A 16,047-nucleotide genomic window follows, 5' to 3' on the forward strand; every position below is an offset into this window, starting at 1 on the left:
TTTTGGATTATATTCGGCCAAGTAAAACAAGAGATAATGTCAAATATATTTAGTATAAAAATATAGAACTAGAGATTATCCTCATTTTACCTGTTATATGTAATATTTGAAACCTGTATTCATATTTGCAACATTTAAGCTTCTGTGAATTGAATTGAAATGTGTGATTGAAAATATAATTTTCAAAATCAGATTTTATGTTTTCCTTTTGTTTCTTTTGGGTACAACATTTGTATCAAGTAAGTCAAAGTTAAAAATAAATTATCAGAACATATAGGTGAGGTAACGCTGAAAAAACTGATACCAACATGGCATGGTAAAGATTTTTTAACAGTTTTTTTAGAGGACATAATAGCCCAAGATTTCAGAGGGTTAAAGACACGAGGAATTGTGAGCGTATCAGTCTCTTTGAGACAGAACAGATCCCCCTGAGTTCTTCAGGGACAATCAATCATTCAGTCAGGTCCTAATTGGAGCACAGATTGAGCTGGCCTGTGTGGATATACTATTGTGGAAAACCAAACTGGTACACATCTCCTCCTCCTCTCTTTCATATCTAACATTACCTCATCACCCTTTGTGTGGCACATTGATTTTTCATAGATCAGTGCTGCTCTCATGCTTGATGCTTCATCCTCATTGTCTCTTAATGTTAGCTGTGCTACTGTACTGGTGCTGGATTTTATCCCACCATGCAACTTAACTGAAGCATCACATGCTGTACTGATGCAAATGGAAAATTGTTCCATCATCCTTTTTCCTTGGGGGCTATCACTGTGCTTTGCACACGGCATGTTGCTTTGGTGTTGTTTGTATGTCTCTGCTGCTTTGACAGTACTACAGACTCAGTTAAGTTGTAGTATATCCATGTGGAGCTGCAATTATCTCATTCGGTTGATTTTTTCTTGCTGTTTTTGGATATAAAATTTTTTTAAAAACTGCACAAAATGTCCGTCACAACTTTCCAGACGCAAAAGTAGATGTCCTCAGATCTTGTACTGTCCAACTCACAGTCCAAAACCTAAATATGTTCAATTTTAACTATTCTATTCCAATCACATTTAGGACGCTGGATGCATGAAATGTATTTTTTACCCGACAAGTTAATTATACGATTAAATCAGTTATTGTAATAGTTGCTGGTTAAATTTCTGTCAAGTGACATCTTCTGTTGTTTTAGCAGAGCTGAGCTCTATTCTTTCTCTGTCAGTGTGCCCACCAGTGTCCCCACACACTCACTATATTTAGTTTCTAATCAAATCATCATTTAACAAAACATCTTGACACTTTAGTGCTGTAGCTTTTCAATATCCTCATTGTTTGACGTACTCTGGAGGCACATTGTGACTCAAGCAATCAGAGGGTTATTGTTTTTTCCCTCAGTATCCTCAGGGCTCACTGCCCTTGGGCATGACTTTTAGGCAACTAAAAGTCATGTTGCTACCTTGAAATCATCTGTTGATTTGTCAGTGTCTCTTCCTCTGGGCCAACATGTTGAGGCAATTAAAGCACCGACATTGCTAGGCAACATCTTTGCACTTTTTCACCTGACATTGTTTTGTCCTGTTCTGGTGTTTGGCTACACATTAACCCAGAGGTCCATGTACAAAGCGATTGAAAGCATGTCACTATTGGAGGTTAGGGTCTCTGGCTCTGAAGTTTTTCTAAAAGGGAAATGTTACAAGCCATGTTGTTTTCTGTCTGTGCAGAAGCAGCTGCAGTTAGTCAGTGTTTGTACTTTTTTCACAAATGTATCATACATTCTGATCTGTTAGGGTGAACTCCTGATGATGTGTGTGACTGCACAGACCTGACCTGGAAATCCAATTAGCATTCTGCTTTTAGGGTGGATTCTGCTTTCAAAGCACTTACTTTACATTTGAAGTACCTCCCTACAGTAAGCATGTTTCTGATAATGAGTTCAGTTTGAGAATCCATTGTAAGACATTAACCTGGCTGACTGACTCAGTCGTATTCCTCAGAAAGAAACCTTACAAGCAGAGTACGTTTGCAGGGCTTAACTCATTTGTGCCCAGCCTTCAAGAGTTTCCTGGGCTTACCTAAGCACAAATCTGAATAATTTTTCAGTCATTCAAAGTTTTTTGTTATCATAAAATACATAGTCTTTGCTACATAGGACTACTTTGTTGCAATAGATTTCATTATAGTTTAGGGGGGGTGCATATGTGTGCATAACAAAGATATGCACATATGAGTGCATAACAAATATATGCACACATGGAGTGTAAATGTGTACATATGGAAAAAATAAATGAATACAATGTTAGCATTTCCCACTTTTTAATCTTAAAAAAGATGTTGACTTGATTTTTCATGTGATTTTAAAATGCCAAAGCTGTACTGTTAGATACTTGCCTAAGGTATGTTGGTGTCATGTTTCAAGACTTTAGGCCAATCAGAACAAATGTTGTGACGATCCTTATCATTCTAAGTATAGTCTTTGGGAGCAAATGGGTTAATGACTTGATTGGATATTCATTAAATTAAGCTCTACCACTTCTAAGATGGAGGACAACCCTTTAATAAGTATCTGCATTCTATATATAAATTAAGTGTAGTTGATGTTATAGTCTTTAGCAAGGAGCCCATGCTTTTGTATTGTCACTTTAAAAAAGTTTAAATTGCAATTTTTTTACACTGTACAAATCAACTCACTGTTCCCATATTAAACTCAACGTGATACTCATCAATAACTACACATCACTAATAATGTTATTCACTCAACATTTCTTCATAATGAATTAAAAAAGCCCTTTAATATCATATATGTATAGATAATGGGTCATTTGTAGATTTTTTTGTGACCATCCTTTAAATCCAGATAGTAGTACTTGAAGCATACATTAAGTGTGTGTGTTTGGCTTTGTCCTGTAGCCCTGCGAGACCCCATGGCCATGGAGCGAGCCAACCTGCTGAACATGGCCAAGCTGAGTATTAAAGGGCTGATTGAGTCGGCTCTGAGCTTTGGACGAACTCTGGACTCAGACTACCCGCCTCTCCAGCAGTTCTTCGTCGTCATGGAGCACTGCCTCAAACATGGCCTCAGAGGTAAGAAGGACTTCCCAGCGTATTAAAATTTGATGTCTCAGCTGCGCAACTGTGTTTTAGCCTCCCTCATAAAAAGATGCCAGTCCTAGATTTTCATACACCATTGCGTGTCTCTTCCTCTCTCCTCTCTGCAGCAAAGAAGTCCTTTCTGGGCTTTAACAAGTCCCTGTGGGGTCCTCTTGAGCTGGTGGAGAAACTGTGTCCTGAAGCAGCAGAGATCTCCGCCTCTGTACGAGACCTGCCTGGACTTAAGTAAGGAGTACACACACCTGTGCCCACACAAGACTTCACCTAACATCATGCTGGAGAAACATGGGCAACAACACAACTACACACATTCACACACACACCGTAACATGATAAAGTAGTGTGAGCCAGAGCAGGGAAATACCTGAGTGTGGTTTACTTTCACTTCACTTTTCCTCTCCCTGCTGCCTCACTCATCACCACTTGTCTTCTTTGTTTCTCTGTTTGTAACTGTGCAATATAATCGAGTTAGTCGGACTCAAGTTTGAAATTAGTCATTAAACATAAGCAGTGGACACCTTTTTTTAAAAGCTGAATCAGTAATGGTGCAGCAGCATATTTGCTGCCAGTGTCAGGCTGGTTGTGCAATCAGCGTTTTTCTTTTTGTTTGTTACTTGCTACTGTGACTATGACTTATAAGAGAACGTGTGTTGATAGATATCAACTTTTAAAAACATACTGGTGCTTCCTATATTAATATTTAAGTGGTGTCCTCTAGTGGCTTTACTCCTAATTCATGAACATGGTTTCTGTGTCATGCTTTACTTTGTTATTCAGTTATCAGACCCTACATGTCTGAGCTTCCAAGCCTGAAATCAAGTGAGTAATATTCAGCTCACGTCTGATCCAGCAAAATAGGGAACAGTTGTGGTGGTTCAGATGGAGAACAGAATGTGTTTCCTTCGGCGGTGCTGAGTCAGACCGACACATGTAGCAGAGCAGCGTTAGGACTGTGCAGACGCTTCTTTTTCTTTTTTCCACAGTTTTAATCTATGACACAGGCAAAATGAAAGATGTTCTAGTCAGATTGATGTCCTGAAAAGTAGGAACATTTAAATAAATGAGCTCAAGTTAAATGTACACTATAGTATACACATAACACAACAAAGTTAAAGACCAATCTAGAAATGGTCCGGTACCACCAGGCGTACATCCTCAAAACTTCCTACAAGTATAATCTGATCATCTGCGTCTGTGTGCATGTGTGTGTTTCCAGGACTCCATTAGGCAGGGCCAGAGCTTGGTTGCGTCTGGCTCTCATGCAGAAACGGCTGGCTGACTACCTACGACTCCTCATCACCAGGAAAGACCTGCTAAGGTACACACACACACACACACACACACACACACACACACACACACACACACACACACACACACACACACACACAAAGAAGTAGGTCAATTATTTAGTTTAAGAAATATGCACCTTTTATATAACAGTATCATTTTTTTCAAAAACAAAATCATAAGAGTTTTTGATTGACATATTTAGGCTGTTATGGTTAAGAAGGATGTTTGGCTAATTTATTATTCTTATTTTTAATTTATAATGATAATAGGAAATAATATTAAATTGTTGAATTTGATTCAGCCTATAATGAGAATTCTGTGCACACATCCAGCAGGTAATAATACTTTAAATCCCCTGAAAATGATTTGACATTAAAAAAAATTACAGCTTATACTAACACCAAAGACATTTCACATTCACAGTAACAACTCTACAGAGCTAAAATTAAAATAAAGACATTTTCTTTCATAATAGTACCCTTCAGTGTTTGCCTTGTTGTTTCCTCCTCCACAGTGATTTCTATGAGAATTCAGCGCTGATGCTGGAGGAGGAGGGAGCTGTGATCGTGGGCCTGCTGGTGGGCCTGAACGTCATCGATGCTAACCTGTGTGTCAAAGGCGAGGACCTGGACTCTCAGGTAACCGCTGCTCTGAGACACTATTTAGATCATGTGACTAAAACAACACATTTACACCCGACATGAAGACGTAGTCTTGTTGCGAGTATAATACATCCAGCATACTAAGTGGAGAAATAAATGTATGTCTTATGACGACAAAGAAGAACTCCACTTCCTGTGCTTACCTGTTCATTGACATGAAACAGTTTATCTTCAGTGACTCTGGTTCGCAGACAAGAATTGTATGTTTCGTCATGTTATCTTGGCATCAGGCAGATGGGGAACAGACCCACCGGTGTCATGTTTCCACTTCATGGGTGGAGACTTTGTCCTGAGTGCAAACACATTGTTTCACTCGTGCAAACACACTGTTAAGACTGTCCTCACACCTGACTGATCGTGGCTCAGATATTTGAACATAAAACGATCTGGAAATGTATTTAATTAGAGCCAATCATTTTCTGATTGCAAGATGAGCCTTTACACAAATGACCACACAGAGATTGTACAATTCTTTTAAGGCAGCAATTCACAATGTTTTCATTATCGATTAATCTGGGAAGAAGGGAAATATTTTTTCAATTATTAATTTGAATATAAATGTCAAAAAAGAGTAAACAAAAAGCACAACTTCCCAGAGCCCAATATATTTAGTGTATGATTATAATATATACAGTAATATAAAAAAGAGAAAAGCAAGAAATCCTCATGTGAGAGTGTGGAACCACAGAATGCTTTAAAAAATGTTTTATTTTTACGTCCAGATAAGTGATTTAATGACCGTGTTCTAGCTCTGCTTCCTTTCTAAATTATGTATAAACAGAACATTTCTTTGGATTGTTACTGTGATAGTTTGTATGTGTGGTTAGCAGACACATTGGTGCTATTAATAAATGCAGTAATTGCACTGGATAAAAAATATCTTATTAATATAGTTTGGACTGGTATTGCAATTGTGCTATTATTCATCATATTGGAGGAAAGATCAATTTTGCATCATTATTCTCATTTTCGTTGAAAGATACAGTATATCGAAATGATCATATTTCATTGTTCTTTGCAAGTATCTGTATTAACCAAAGATTCTTTCTTTCTTAAGTCAATTGACATGATTTGTAGGTCTGGACATCTCTGCAGCACCACAGCACTTGAGTCACAGTGGTGTTTAGAAACACATTTTGACTTTAACAAATATTGTGGCTGATTTGATTAAGTCACTGTTTTGATTAAGCAATTTTGATCAAATTTTTTTTGAAAAAAGCATTTTGTTTGCTTTGTTTCTGTTTTCCATTAACCTCATAATTGTAATCATCCCCAATTCTTGCCTGATCTGGTGGTTTACAGCTACTCAAGGCATGACTCATCTGATCAAGTCAATCGCTGTGCAGTCATTTACTTCAGAACATGCTGACTTGAGTGATATTAACTTATTTAATTTCTTATTTAAGGTTGGGGTGATTGACTTCTCCATGTACTTGAAGAATGACATTGATGATTACAGGAGTGAAGAGAGGTAGAGTATTTTATTGTCTCTCTGATTTATTTTTACCCTGGGTCTCTTGGACTCCCTAAATGTAATGCAGAGCTGTGCTTTATATCTGTTTCAACAGGAATAGCCAAATAGCAACCATACTGGATCAGAAGAACTACGTAGAGGAACTGAACCGACAACTCAAGTAAGACATTCAGTTTGTTTTATTTAGAAACAGACTACAGGGTCTTCCACATAATTCCTGGACATGATGGTAGTATTGACTTCAAGTTGAAGGGAATCACAAGAAATGGAAGTCCTCTGTTAAAATGTTGTGTGTTTTTTTTTACCTGAACAGCTGCTGAATGAGACAGACTGTCATTCTACCTGGTTTCTAGCCCACATTTTGCTTTAATTCTGATGTTTGATGTCTTGAATCAAAGGAACATGGCTGACTGCACTTTAAAATAGACTTGGTAATCAGTCAGTTTCTGTTGAGACCAGTCTGGTTGTTTCAAAAGTGCAACTCTGTCCCATCTGTCCCCAAAGAGAGACTCATTAAAGCACAGACTGACAGTCACACTTCCTCTTTCTGGACTGATCTGCTCCCTTAAAAGGAATTATATTATTATTTTTATGAGTCTTTCTTCCAATGTTGCAGCTGCGATGAAGCTAAAAACCAGCTGAGTTAGGAAGGTTGTAAACAGACGTCTAGTATTTGTATTGACGTTAAACTACATTGTCAGTTACTTCCTTGATGAACTGTATGAGTCATCTCTGAACAGAAACATGTCACTACAGTGTTGCTGCTGCTGGGGATTTTAAAATTCAAATTCAGGTCAGCTCGTAAGTCACAGAGGGAGAAAACATCTGTAAGTTACAGCTTTTAGCACCTCAGTTGTGAATTATAAAAATAAATGTTTGTGTTTGTGTTTAGCTCCACAGTTCATGGTCTTCAGAGCAGAGTGGACTCTCTCGAGAAGTCAAACTCTAAACTCATAGAGGAGGTGAGACCCACACTCAAAATACTTGTGTGTAAAATTGTAACTAATGGTGGAAGTCTAGATATCTCTACATCTTGTTCAAGCGGGCCCTAAAGGAATATGATTCGATTTAAAGCCACCTGCTTTTCTGTTAGATGTTAGTTATTCACAGAATCTAATATAATAATTCAGCCAAATATGTTTCAATGAAATCAGAGTGTCTATGTAAGCATTATTGTCCACTGTTCTTGGTGATAAACTGAATTATTCTATGTCTTTGTGCATGTCCACATTTGTGTTTGCAGTTAGCCATAGCCAAGAACAACATCATCAAACTGCAGGAAGAAAACCAGCAGCTGAGGAGTGAAAACAGCATAATTCTGCTGAAGACACAACAACATTTAGAGGTATACAATCACACAAAAACAAAAATACAAAAATATTTTCGCTGTGAAGTTTTGTTGCAGCCAAAACTGAAACCACTTAATAGTCCAGCAATTATTACCAGCTATGGCTACAATCTGATGTATGACATGGCTGACATGTTTCTTCTGTTCATATTATTTATAGGTAACTCAAGGCGATGCTTCAGTGGAGAGAGATACATACAAACACTCGCGTCAAGGTCTGGATGAGATGTACAGCGAGGCTCAAAGGCAACTGAAGGAGGAGTGTCAGCTCAGACAGGTCAGACTGTGACTGCTTGTGTGTAAAATTTAAAAATGTGTGTAAAATAAACATGATGGCAGTAAAATACCAGATGATATACATGTCTGTGGTTCATTTTTAGGATGTGGAGAATGAGCTGCTAGTGCAGGTGTCAATGAAACAGGAAATGGAGCTGGCCATGAAACTTCTGGAAAAAGATATTCATGAAAAACAGGTCAGTATGCATTTTTCTTTTCACATTGTCCATCACTTCAGTCTTCCTTTTTGGATACTGATATATTTACAAAATATGTTGAGAACTGAAAACAGACAGAATGTACTCAAAGGAATTACTTTCAAAACAAAAGACATTTAGTTGTATTCAGTAATATACAGAATGACTTACAGTAAATGCACAAAACATGAAGATTTAACAATGTACAAAGAGACATTGGTCAATTTAGGACATACAACATCTAGTGGGACGGCTGTGGCTCAGTTGGTAGAGTTGGTTGGCCCCCAACCGAAGGGTTGGTGGTTCAATCCGATGATGGCCGTTGCAGCCTACATATGGAAGTATCCTTGAGCAAGATACTGAACCCCAAATTGCTCCCGATGCTGTGTTCATCGGTGTGTGAATAAATTCCCAATGGTGGCAGGTGGCACCGTTTAGGGTAGCCTCTGCCACCAGTATCGCAAAGCGACTAGAAAAGCGCTATATAAGTGCAGGTCCATTTAGCATTTACGTACAAACTAAACAACAACAAACTAAAAATATAATAAATAGCATATAGCACCCGCCTGTACTTACTCAAATGAAGCAGTAATATGTTACTAGCTCTTGTGCCTGTTTCTCTCTGGCGGCCCTGCCAGCGTCAGGCCTCTCACCACCAACATGTCAACTCCAGCTGAAACACCGCCAGCTGACATTTGTAGCCAAGCTGTGACATGCAGTAGCTGCCAGCGCAGCAGCATCATCACATCACAGCAGCCTCCTGACATCTTTGTGAGGAGGCTGCTGAGATCATTAAAATCAACCTCAGGTGATCAGCTGTCAGAGTAATGTCAGCATCGTTACTGCACAGGTCCCTCTGGCTTATGACATGACAATATCTGTATCATGCATTGTGACATACCGTTTGTCCTAGATATATTTACAGGTAGTTCAAAGCTTGAAATGTAATATGTAGACATGAATATGACTAAGCAACAACACTGGCCAATAATTATCGGGGTTCGTACGAGTGCTTGAAATCCTTGAAAATGCTTAAATTTAAATGTTGTATTTTCAAGGTTTAAAAAGTGCTTGGATTTTGGATAAAGTGCTTGTTAATGCTTGAAATTCTTACTGTATTTCTCTTGCAATCTGACTTTATCCATCCATAGACTATAGATAATTACATGTTCAATGTTCTAAAAGTGTAATACCATCGCTGTTGGTATGGTTAAGTGAAATCACTTATCTAAAACATGCAATTTACAACCGGTGTAAGGTACTGGAAAAGCTTGAAAATTGACCTTGAAAGTCCTTGAAAAATGCTTGAATTTGACCACTGCTAAAGTGTCAAACCCTGAATTATCACTGTATGTGTGAAGTGTACTGTATAGTGGGTTTAATTTTGTACAGACCCACAGTAAATAAATGAGGATGAATAGATAAACAAATAAAGATTATAATGAATGCCTGAAATCAAACAAGGATCTCTAATTTCGTGTTGATTTTGGCGACCCCCTGTGGATAAAAGAAGGAGTGTTTCCATAAGCAGCTCTTAATCTGGTGAAGCTCATGAAAGAAAGAAGCAACTTAATTTTTGACACACAGCTGTTTGCAGGTTGCAAAGCGTTGAGTTAATGTATTAGTTTGTGGCTATGTCAAATTAATAACTGTAATATGATGTTGGCGGAAAAAAAACAGTGGTGACCAGTCATGTGTCATGGAGGGCCAAGACTGTGCAGGTTTTCTGTCCAGCTAGTCACTTAGCAGGTGATTTAACTAATCAGAACTCCTTTAGTTTGAGGGAAGGAGTTCATCAGTGAAACTACCTTCTAAAGAGACTGGTTGGAAAGAAAGTCTACAATATATTGGCCCTCGGTGTGCACCCCTGATGTAAAACCACATCTCACAATGTATGTTTTTTAGGTCATATAGAGGCATTAGTTATTATTTTTTAAATTGAGACTGTATAAACTGATTGTAGATGCTTTAAATGACTGAATGATATGAAAGAAAATTAATAAAAGAAGAGCCTGCTCAATTACAGTGAAACTTCTGTTGGAAACAAGAAGCAGTCATACAACCAGGACAGTCAGAACACCACTGAAGTCTTTGTTTGTCATCAACAGGACACACTGATCGGACTGAGAAATCAACTGGATGAAGTCAAAGTCATCAATGTAGAGATGTACCAGAAGATGCAGGTACAAACATGAACATCTTCATCTGGTTGCACTTATTCGTAATTACTTCTATTACTCATGACCCATTTGCATTTGTTAGTCGTCTGATGAGGAGATGAAGAAGAAGAACGACGTCATCACTCGTCTGGAGGAGAAGACCAATCAGATCACTGCCACTATGAAGCAGCTGGAGCAAAGGTGAGTTATGCTACCTATAAAGGAAAAATCACTTTGTCCCTTGTGTCTCCTCAGTCCCTCCTTCTGCTGTTCTGTTAAAACCTTTGAACTCCAGTCTGTCTTTGATTTACCAAAAAAAAAAATCTACCTTTTTATGAAAGTAAATTTCATTTCATTTCCCCCCGAGACCCGTTTAACAGCTTTGACTTTTAACATTGAACCAAAATATATATGGAGTCCAAAAAAAAGGAGTAGTTCTCAGCCCAAAATGTCTAAGAGTCAGGTTTTCGTTAGGTGTCACTTTTATAAAGACCTGATGATTATGTTTGTTGTTTTTTTAAACAATTACTAAAAAGCACATAGTTGTTATTAGTTCTGCATGGTGTAGTTTGAAGCTATGCAGAATAAAACACTGAGGGAGAACATGGAATAAAGGATTTGAGTTTTCAGGCTTTCTTGTAGGAAAATTGATAAGAAGGTTATAATCCATGACTCCTCCTAACTGGCTTATTTCTATTCTGCTTGTCCAAAATGTTCAACATAACAAAACCTTATAAAAGGAAGTGACATGATTATGGTTTGCATCTGACATTGACTGACACTGATTACAAGACACCAGTATTTGCTGAAATATTTCCTTGGGGAAACCCTGCAGTCTTTAATTGATCATGTCTAATAAATGACTCTGATGATATTTTAATGCATGCTGTGTTCTCTTGCTGAACCACAGTCAGTGTATAATGTTCCATATTTCTGCATCAGTCTTTATGAGAACCTTCTGGTTCATCGGAGCCTTATGTACCCTCCTCACCTCATTGTCTACCAGTCAACTTGGGTCATCCCTCCCCTCTCCCATTGGTTTAAATCTGTTCCATCCTATTTGTGATTGGTTGTGAATGTTTTTTGCTGCTCTGAAGGTGTTTGTACAGTAGGCTGACAGGACTCAGACCCCGGTTACACTTTTCTCTCATTTGTTTTGTGTTGTTGAAGCAGAAAAATCTGACAAAGAAGTTAAATATGTCTTGACAGAGCCACTGTAAAAAGACCTAGATCATTTCCCCCTCCCAATTTAACATGTTGTCCACTTTAGAGACATCAGGCTCACCTCTCTCATGTTGATCATATACTTCTGTGCACACTTCACCTGAAAATTGCACTTTTTGTCTGATCTAGTTATATTCATCCGTCTGACTCCATTACCTTTCCATGCTTCTCCTCCCCATCTCTTCTCATTACTCATGGCCTTACTGTGGAGGGAAATATATCCAAACTAAAGAAATCTGATCACAGTGGCAGCCTGAAATCAGATTTGTGTTTTAATGCCTTTTATTCACACTTACTGCTGTGCTTGTGAGGTTAAAAGTCACTTAAGGTGTTCAGTGTAACCGGGGCCGATTAGAATACTGATGTATTGACATCCTTTCTTCCTTCCTTCCTTCCTTTCTTTCCTCCTTCTTTCCTCCCTTCTGTTCGTCTCTTTTATACCATCCATCCGATCATCCATCCATCCGTTTTGCTCCTTTGAAACCATGTTTCATTTATTTCTTGATTTTATCCCTGCTCCCCTGTGCAGTGATAAGGATCTGCTAAGTCAGACCAGAACGCTTGCTATGTCATTTGTTAAGTGTGCCAGCACAGACACAGAGCACCAGTACAAGCTCGTCAAAGACATCTCTTTCTGAGGACAAACATGCACATACACGCGCACATGCAGACACACAATGGCTTATGACTGAATGAATAAACAGCCTGAACTTAAAGGAACATTCCTGTTTTTTTGCACATAATATTCAGATGGTTTGATGGCCGCAGGGCAGCCACAGAATCAGGTGAAACTGGTATGAATGGTTTGGTCCTTTAGTTCCTGAAACATTTACATCACCAGGAGGAATGCACAATATTTTCAGCTGATACGATAACCGTTTTATTACCTGCTTCTCATGGCCAATAACTAATAATTAAACATTTTATTATTCCATAGCTCTGACCTGACCAAATCTAAGTAACATCACTTTTGTTAACACATAAAAAAACAGTTCTGGGTTTTCAAATGTTCATTTATTTTTTCAAGTACATAAAAAAACTTCACAAAGATAATTTAATAATAACCTGTCAATTCAGACATGTCAGTGAATTAAATTAAATTCAAATTACAAAAAATAAAGGGTTTTATTGATCACATAGTAGACGTTTATGCTTAACAGAGAAATAGATAAGGGTTGGAGAAAAGCAATTTGGCTCGCTCTGTTTATCAGCTATCATTTCATTATACAAGGAAAAATCCGTAATATAAATGTCCCGTTATCAACCATTGTATATCGTGCATTCCTAACCACCAACAGATCACTGGGATTCATAGGATACACCACGGCAATATGTTTCATGATCTGTAGTTAAATCTTCCTCAGACGTTGTTTGTGCTGTCAGAGAACTGTCTGAATATTACATCAGTTATACTTTGATAGAACATTTTTGAACTAATCGTACACATCTGTTAACTCACATGCTCAGGCGTAAACACACTCACACATACATATGCTACTCATTTTTCCTGTCTCCAGTAGTCAGTTTATATGCAGTAACACTGACAGTAAGATAGTTGACTCTGAGATGTAATCATAGGGTCGTTGTTGTTGTTGTTAACATTGAGTTAGAATGAGTGTAGTGGGCTGTCCCACTCATATCACATCTACTTTATCTGGAAACACCCAGGGCCACTGAATAACAGAGTTGAGTCACTGTAGTATTTGGGGACTGTGCGAAGATGACTGGGGTTGGGAGGAAATACACTTTTTTAATAAACAAAACCCTTTGTAATGTAATTAGTGTTTTCTTCCTTGATCAAGAGAAAAATGGCAAAACCCTCCCCACAATATCGAATGATATTTGATTAGCCCATTTATTTTTGCCATAAATAACAAATACTGCACAAAGAATGTTAGTGTAGTGAGATTTATGTGTTAATATGTTCATGGAGTAATAATTTCACATAGCTACCAAATTACACAATAGAAGTGAAATTCGCAGTTACTAAAACTGTGGCAAACATATTAAAACCATGTGTCTGAAATAAAATTCAGCCACCAAAGATACTGCTGCCACTCTCCCAGAAAGTTTAGGCTACAACCCCCTCAGCAAAACAAAATAAATTTGTAACTCTCCCCTAATAATTTTCATACTGTCCCTTTGTGACATTCATGTTGGCTCTGCAGAGGTTCTTGAGTAACTTGTAAACCTGTGCTTGGCTTTCTTTTTACATTATTTACGGCAGGAACATGAAAACTATCATACAACCTAGACATAGTGTTTCTACAGCTGCCTGCATTTTATCACAGTCAGTCAGTCAGTCAGTCAGTCAGCGGTGTTCACTACAGATGTTCAGTCAGACAGGAGTTTGCTTGTGCAGCCTCCTGCTTTTTATTTGGTGCCAGTTTGCTCTGCATGCATTGCACCTCCTGACCTGCTTCTGACTGGCTGTGATGACCCTCGCTGTGTCTGAAATCAGTCTCAGTTCACTCACTCACCACCCTTTATAGTACACACTCAGTAGTTTTCTCCAGACGTTCCCAACCTGATGGTCTCAACTCCCCATAGGGGTTAACAAAGTCTAACAGGGGTCATGAGGCCTTCGTTGGCAAGGGTGTAAGAAATATACAGCTGACCTATATCTTAGAATTGTATACATTTACTGTTAAGAAAACTAAATTAAATATTTTTTTTATGGTTCTGACTGTTATCTAATGTATGTTTGATTGTTAAAATACAATTTAAATACATCATATAGATAGAATTGTATTAAAAGTTTGTAAAAGTAACAGGAACAGTCATTTTTTGAAGCAATATTAAGAGGAAATAGTCTGCTCAAAATGTAACCAAATTGCTCGTTTTACACAAAACTTTCTGCAGTTATTGCATTCACTACTTGGGTCAATTGTACAGTTTATAATTTGTTTTGTACTGTTTGTCATGCATTGAATATAATACGAAATATGAATAAAATATGTCACTTAGTCAGGGTTCCCTTAAGGAAAAAGGCTGTGAACCACTGTTTTACTCTACAGTCCTAGGCGGATTATGAGGCAGTGGGCCCTAACCCCAACCATAACCCTGGGCAAGGACACGTTGTCCCAGCAACCAACAGCACAATAACTATAAATAAATGTACTTGTATCTCAACAACACATTATTTACAACGCAGGTACACTCAATACAACCATATGCACTTTAGCAAAGTACACCACTCTTGACCACAAATAGGAGATGTTAACAAATATATTAATATAAACATAAGCTTTAAAGGCTAAAAAAAAGTTGAGCATAGAGCACTCAGCACCTCTAAAGTCCAATAGATAAACTAAGGGGATCATTAAAATGTATCATGATGGTTTCATTCTTGTGGTACTTTCAAAGTGAATATTTGGCCCTTTTTTTTTTTTCAAGATTTCATTTGGACTTATTGGCTCTATTGTTGGACATTTTTCAGGTCGCTCTATATTGGATAGAGAATTTTTACACTCAGACTTCCAACACTCAATTAAAGTGGCAGCAATAGTGCATTTTAAATTTAAAGGGAAGTGATTTCGGACACAGCCTGTCTCCTTATTGCATAGATTTACCTAAACTGAAAAAAGTCCAGTTTTGCAGATGTGTACAACTCATTGGGACCAGCAGCTCAATTCATGAACAGCCAGAACTGAGCCAAGTGTAAAGAATTGTAGATACAGAGCTGTAAACCTCTGGAGCTTCTCTCAAGGGAACTTGAGTGTGTTGTTGTGTGACGTCTTGGCATATTTATTCTTCTGTGATAGATCAGGAAGTAATCATTCTACCTATTCTAACTCCATGTTCATAGTACTGTAACTCCTCTCAGTTGGTAGAAGAATAAACACTCAGTACAGCTGTTGAAAACTTACAACTACTGTCTTTTACCACCGTGACCAATAAAGTTAGATGTTTTGAAAGTGCCGGGTGTAGTGTGAGTTCTTGGCCCCGTTCAGAGTGCTGTTAAATTGTAGATACAAAATTTTTATTGTGTGATTTTTAAGGAGCTCCTGTAAATCAGGGTGCTGATTCATTGTTCAAGTATCTGAGATGTAAACTTAAATAAAATCTTCATAACACGAAAACATTTTTTGAAAGTTTCCTCCCTGTACAGTATTTATTGAAAAACAATGAGATTGGCATATTTTTCAGACTCAAATTGCTGTGCATATGTCAAGTATCTGAGTGCACTAAGATACAGCATTCAGTTAGCCATCGTTTTTTTTTGCTTGTCCGTTCAGTTGCTTTAAGGTGTTTTTTCCTCATTGTTTCATCATGCCTCTTTATTTTGACTCTTCACCCCTTTGTGTTTCTTACTGTT

General features: G+C 37.9%; 1 protein-coding gene across 3 annotated transcripts in view; it reads left to right on the plus strand.

The window, feature by feature from the left end:
- rufy2 (RUN and FYVE domain containing 2) overlaps window positions 1-16,047 on the plus strand; it is a 28,549-nt gene that overhangs the window by 6,905 nt on the left and 5,597 nt on the right. For 2 of the 3 annotated variants that reach the window (XM_059345768.1, XM_059345758.1), the window contains 12 exons: window positions 2,896-3,069; window positions 3,204-3,321; window positions 4,313-4,414; window positions 4,904-5,027; window positions 6,458-6,522; window positions 6,620-6,685; window positions 7,418-7,487; window positions 7,769-7,870; window positions 8,034-8,150; window positions 8,254-8,346; window positions 10,455-10,529; window positions 10,609-10,706. In XM_059345768.1, coding sequence (XP_059201751.1) covers window positions 2,896-3,069; window positions 3,204-3,321; window positions 4,313-4,414; window positions 4,904-5,027; window positions 6,458-6,522; window positions 6,620-6,685; window positions 7,418-7,487; window positions 7,769-7,870; window positions 8,034-8,150; window positions 8,254-8,346; window positions 10,455-10,529; window positions 10,609-10,706 — 1,204 coding nt within the window. Of the gene's footprint in view, window positions 1-2,895; window positions 3,070-3,203; window positions 3,322-4,312; window positions 4,415-4,903; window positions 5,028-6,457; window positions 6,523-6,619; window positions 6,686-7,417; window positions 7,488-7,768; window positions 7,871-8,033; window positions 8,151-8,253; window positions 8,347-10,454; window positions 10,530-10,608; window positions 10,707-12,258; window positions 15,812-16,047 lie in introns of those variants that run through there. The other variant, XM_059345776.1, reaches the window with a different exon arrangement.

The sequence above is a fragment of the Centropristis striata genome, chromosome 2 (genome assembly GCF_030273125.1).
Source record: "Centropristis striata isolate RG_2023a ecotype Rhode Island chromosome 2, C.striata_1.0, whole genome shotgun sequence".
NCBI lineage: Eukaryota > Metazoa > Chordata > Actinopteri > Perciformes > Serranidae > Centropristis > Centropristis striata.